At 32.4% G+C, this 5,397-nt stretch overlaps 1 protein-coding gene across 1 annotated transcript in view; it reads left to right on the plus strand.

Moving 5' to 3' along the window:
- The window catches only part of LOC108686646 (zinc finger and BTB domain-containing protein 14-like), a 107,836-nt gene extending 103,720 nt beyond the window's left edge, over positions 1 to 4,116 (plus strand). The window contains exons 4-5 of the mRNA XM_018192077.1: positions 2,843 to 3,208; positions 3,679 to 4,116. Coding sequence (XP_018047566.1) covers positions 2,843 to 3,208; positions 3,679 to 3,903 — 591 coding nt within the window. The 3' untranslated portion in view covers positions 3,904 to 4,116. The remainder of the gene's footprint in view (positions 1 to 2,842; positions 3,209 to 3,678) is intronic.
- Positions 4,117 to 5,397: the final 1,281 nt, after the last annotated feature.

Genomic DNA, 5,397 nt, shown 5'->3' on the forward strand with positions numbered 1-5,397 from the left:
ATTTGCCGTTTGTATGATTCCGATTGTGTATCACGAACAATAGACCAACAATATTCAAGCATGAGTCTGATGTCTTTTCCTTTGACACGTTTTCCAATGATCGCAATGTCTTGGTGAAAACATTCACCATGTTCATCACTGAATTAACCCAAATTTTGTGGAAAAAAATCCAAATGATTGTGAAGAAAGTGTATTTTGAGCGACTTATTAACTTTCATTGCATGAAAAGCCGAAATCATTTCAGCAATAATTTTTTTGTAATTGTTAACTTTTTTATTGCTTAGAAAATTTTCGATGACGGCTACAAAATCATGCTCGTTTTTCCATTGTATTCAACAATTTATGGAAGTCTTCATTTTTTATCAATTTTGATATATCTGGACCATTAAATACACTTGAATAAGAATTTAAATTAACCAAATAAATGAAACGATAGAAGCAATGTTAAAATCAATTTATCTGCTTCGATTTTTGATATTGACAATTTTGGAAATATTGTGTGCAATAACTGAAAAGCTTTGCCAGAAGGATCAATTTCGAACAAAATTACGAGTGAGAGTTTAATGTAAAGCGAGAGTTTAATGTGAAGCGGCAGCAAAATCATTTTTCTTGAATCAATCAAGTACATGATCGATGCTTAACTGATCCAATTGGAAGTTTGTGCGTAAATTGCTTATGAAATTAGGGTAAAGTAGATCTATCTTATGATCTTCCCAAACACACAGAAAACATTGATGTTTGGAATATCCTTTTTACAAACCAGTCAGCAATCCCACAACTTTTAGGTCGTAACAAATTCTTTATTCATGCTAACGGTAATTGATCAATTGTAGTATTAACTTCATATTTTTATAATTTTCCAGTATTTGTAGCGTAAGCAATTGGAACGGATGGATATTTCTTTTCAATATGAAGTAAGACTATCTTCAAATTAGTCACTGACGAATCAATAAAGAGTCGCCTTTTCTGTGGATCATGAGGATAACCGATCTCTCTGAACAATGCATCAACATCATTGCAAGTTCTTTTTAAAATTTTCGTGTAAATAGAAATATTTGTCGAATTTAATTGTGATGTCGCGTTTATGTCTTCTTATTTTAAAGTAAATTTTTAAACTAAATTCCATTGCTTCAGATGCGACTATTTCTACTGTACCTTTTGATAAATTGGCGTCACGAACAATGTCGTTGAAGTCCGTTTGTGTCATAAAATGCGGCACTTTATAACTCAATTTACTTGATGTTGCAATAAATTCGGATTCGAGCTCAGAAAATATGTCACTTGAAATAGTAAGATGATTTTGATTGTTTTTTTCTCTAGTATGTCTTCTGAAGGCGCAGTCGGATATTCTGCAGAACGTACTCATGCCGGAATTACGGATTCTATATCGGCGTAATTAATTTTTTTCAAGGATACTGATATTATCTGAAACCAGAAATTTTCAATTTTGTTGCGCAAAAATAGCATATTTCAAGTACATGTTCAGTATGTTATAGCCAAGCAAATTGTCGGTTTTAATGGGATTTATTTTCCCATCCGAACAAACAATGATAACAATAATCTCACACAACTTCTGGCACATACCACAAATTCGGTACGTACGTCACATAGAAATAGATTTCAAATGTCGCCATAATATTTTTTGTTATATTTTACATATGGCTTGGAAATGCAAATAAACACACACATAACAATAATTATTTCGATTTGGACTGCATTATTGTTTATTTTAATATTTTCTTTACTTTCAATTTCGTTTTAAATGTACAGTTTGAAATTTCATCAACAAATCCGCAGTCGCGAACTCTTCGAATTGAGCAAGAACAGGGAATGAGCTGGATTAAGTAATTGCTGGTTATTTACGTCGCTTTGTTTAAATCATGACAATTTCGAAATAAGTCAGTACCGAGACACGGGTATGCTTTTCTAACATCTACTTTCAGAATCTCTTTAAATGTTTCATGGGAGGAAATCTGTATTATAAACAGTATTATAAAAAAACATTTGATGATAAAAAATGTTGATGATAAAATAACGACTTGATCTGGTAAAACGTCGAGAGACGTATTTTTTTACATCTACTTTCAGAATCTCTTTGATTTTTTTCATGGGAGGAAAAAAATCGTTTTTTGTCGTACTGTGTTATCTATGTGTGCGTGCGCACGCGCGCGCGCGGAAAGCTTTTTAAATTTTTCTTCAGTACCCTGATTCTGATACTCTTAATGATGGTTTAACATCATTATGTTGTCGTTGCAATTTTTTTATCATGTAGTATAATATTTGCGCAATAATGATATCTAAACTGTCGTTAAAAGTCATAGATTCGTGTCTCTAAAATGTGAAAATCGCATAGCGACACAGTTCTGGTGGGAAATATCGGAGTCCAGCCTACAGTCCAGATATATATATTGCCATGTGATTTCTATATCTTTGGAGATATAATAATTATTAACATCAGTTAATTTCAACATGAATTCAACATTTTTCATGTTGAGTTTTTCATTTGATTCTTTTGATATAATTTTTCAGAATTTTTATGTAACTTTTAGAATGTCTCAGAATTTCTATATAATTTTGTAACTATTAAAATATTTCTTTGATTTGCTACGACTTAGAACACCTTTTACAAATAATTTAAAAATTTCTAAGATTTCTTATTCTAATTTCTAAAAAACTTTTAAAATCTGAAAAAGTTTCAAGTTTTTTTTTAAATCTTTTAAATTTTAAATTTGATAAATTCTTAAAAATATTATCAGATATTTTGAAAATTTTTTTGATCAAAGTTTCGATTTATAATCGCTCTCGCAGAGCTTTTGAAACGATTTTGTTTATTAATTTACAGGAAACTTCAAAAAGTCCAGACGGATTGCTTAAAATAGGAGTAAAGAGGAAATTCGAGATTATAAAAAGAACAGGAGGAAACGAAGGAAGAGAAACAAGGATGCTTAGCAAATCCGAAAGAGCACAACATAAACCTTTCTCCTGCGATCTTTGTACTTTGGCTTTTACGAGAGCATCGCACTTGGCAAGGCATAGAAGAGTGCATACTGGCGAAAGACCCTTTGCTTGCAGTATTTGTCCACGAATGTTCGCTAGGCAAGATAAGTTGAAACAACATTTGGATTCGCATCTGCAATGGCCGAAGAAGAAGGGCGGACAAACAATATCTTCATCACCGACGAAAGGCAAACGCGGCAGGCCACGTAAGGTAGCGGCAGAGAAATTTGAAAATTTAAAATTGCAACCCATCATATAAGAATGTTTATCTGTATTGTACTTACAGTTAGCATTATCTTAGGAAACAAACTGATATTATTTGCCATTATTTTGACATTAAAATGACAAGAAATCAACGTCAGTTTATTTGCTGGCGAAATTTGCTACTTACATTTGTAAACGCCTAGAAAAGTTATAGAGTCGACCAGAATTCGAATTCGAGACTTCATTCTTATTCTTAGTACTTCGTGTTATTTATCTCATGACTGCTTCACTGTTCATAATTATTCTGATCTCCTATCAATACCTAACCTACTTTATGGCCTCGTATTCTTACATATTTGTTTCTCATACTTCTTTAAATATAATATAATATTTTCTTGCGCTCTTTCATGACGGACTGTATGTAGCTGAGCATCTTTCTAATAGCCTAATCATATCAGCCATTTGTATATGTTTCAGGTTAATTTGGAGCAATCTGCGATGGAAGAAATTTTAAAATTTGGCGAGTTTAGCTCTCTATTGAACAAGTCCCATTCCGCAAATTCAACGAATAATAGTGAAAACTCCGGGAATATTGGAGACGATGGCAAGAGGAAAGAAGTGCATCGAGATGAGGATGACTCGTCCCACAGGGAAAAAGATAACCGTGGTTGCCAAGTTGAAAATGGTCAGGACATTGTTTAATAGAATCTTCAGTTGGAATTTGGATTTAAGTGTCTGTAAACTTATTTTTCTATGTTCAAACAATCGCAAAACGCGATCAATGTAACATAGAAGAAAAAACTTATCGAGCTTCTTTGAAAAGTCGTGATATCTTTTTCCCGAGTCTATTTAAGTTCAATAGGGCTTATAAAATGTCATCCCGTTCCGATTGAATATATTCGTATATGCAAAGTACGTAGCGAACTATTGTATTTAACATAAGTACCTGAATCAACTACTAATGTTACTATCAAAGCGCACGAGCCTCTAAAGAAACTAACATGAATGAGAGTCGAAGCAAAAGTCGATTATCGTCGACTGGATGCATCGGTGTAAATTGGTATCGAAAGATAAGATTAATATAAAGGGATATCTACACACACACACACACACACACACACACACACACGCGCGCGCGCGCGCGCGCACGCGCACACACACACACACACACACAATATAAATATATAAATCCGACCAAATAATATACGCGTGACGAATACGGCCTGATTTTCACTGTAAATAATTTTAATTTTTCGACGTGTTGTCGCTCGATATTTTATATTAATTGTGATATATTTAGATATTGAGTTTGAAATTCAAGTTTAGTTATGAAGACATCCATGCAGCACTGTAAAAAAATAACACATTCAAATGACATTATTCTAAAGAAATCTTGCGAGAGGCAATGTTGGATATCTAGATACATATATATCTAAATACATATATAGAGATACATTTTGTATGTGAGACTTGTATGTGAGGCTTGTATATTCGAATTAGAATATCTGTACCTAAATACGAAACATAGTATCTGAATTGTTTTTTAGATTTTATTTACACATTTTTATATACATTTTCACATACTTTTTTATCTCTAGTAGAAAAAAATATTCTTTTTGAAGATCATTTTTTGATTCGAAAATTAATGTCGTTCATGGCGATATAAAGATTTACCTACATAAATTGAGTTCAGGAAGCATACTGTCAGTGCTATTGCGTTTGCATTGGCTACACATGTAGAAAGAAGCTTTGCAATTATTATAAAATTCTTTAATATGATTATTTTATGCATTTAAATCTATAGGAATCAAAGTCAAAAATCGATCATAAGAATTTTACAACAGTAAAGCTGCTTTTTCTGTTAAATGTAGCCTTTGGCATATTACATTTTTATATACTGCCGTTAATAAATTTAAAAAAAATGCTCGTGATTTTCTCATATATTACAAAAATTTATAGCGTACGTTTTCTTTTGACTGCACTAGTGTAACACTTAGACAGTGTAGCGTGTTTCCGTGATGGTGATAGGTGAATTCATTCGGTGTACCGTGTTACGATGTAATGCAAGTTTTTTGCGCAAAGTGAGATATTGTTACCATCTCAAAAGGATTACGTACAGTCAGTGACATTTAAAATTTGGAAAATGCATATTAACCATAAGCAGGATTTTAGCAGAATAATGTACACTGGTGTGCA

The sequence above is a fragment of the Atta colombica genome, unplaced genomic scaffold, assembly GCF_001594045.1.
Source record: "Atta colombica isolate Treedump-2 unplaced genomic scaffold, Acol1.0 scaffold188, whole genome shotgun sequence".
Classification (NCBI taxonomy): domain Eukaryota; kingdom Metazoa; phylum Arthropoda; class Insecta; order Hymenoptera; family Formicidae; genus Atta; species Atta colombica.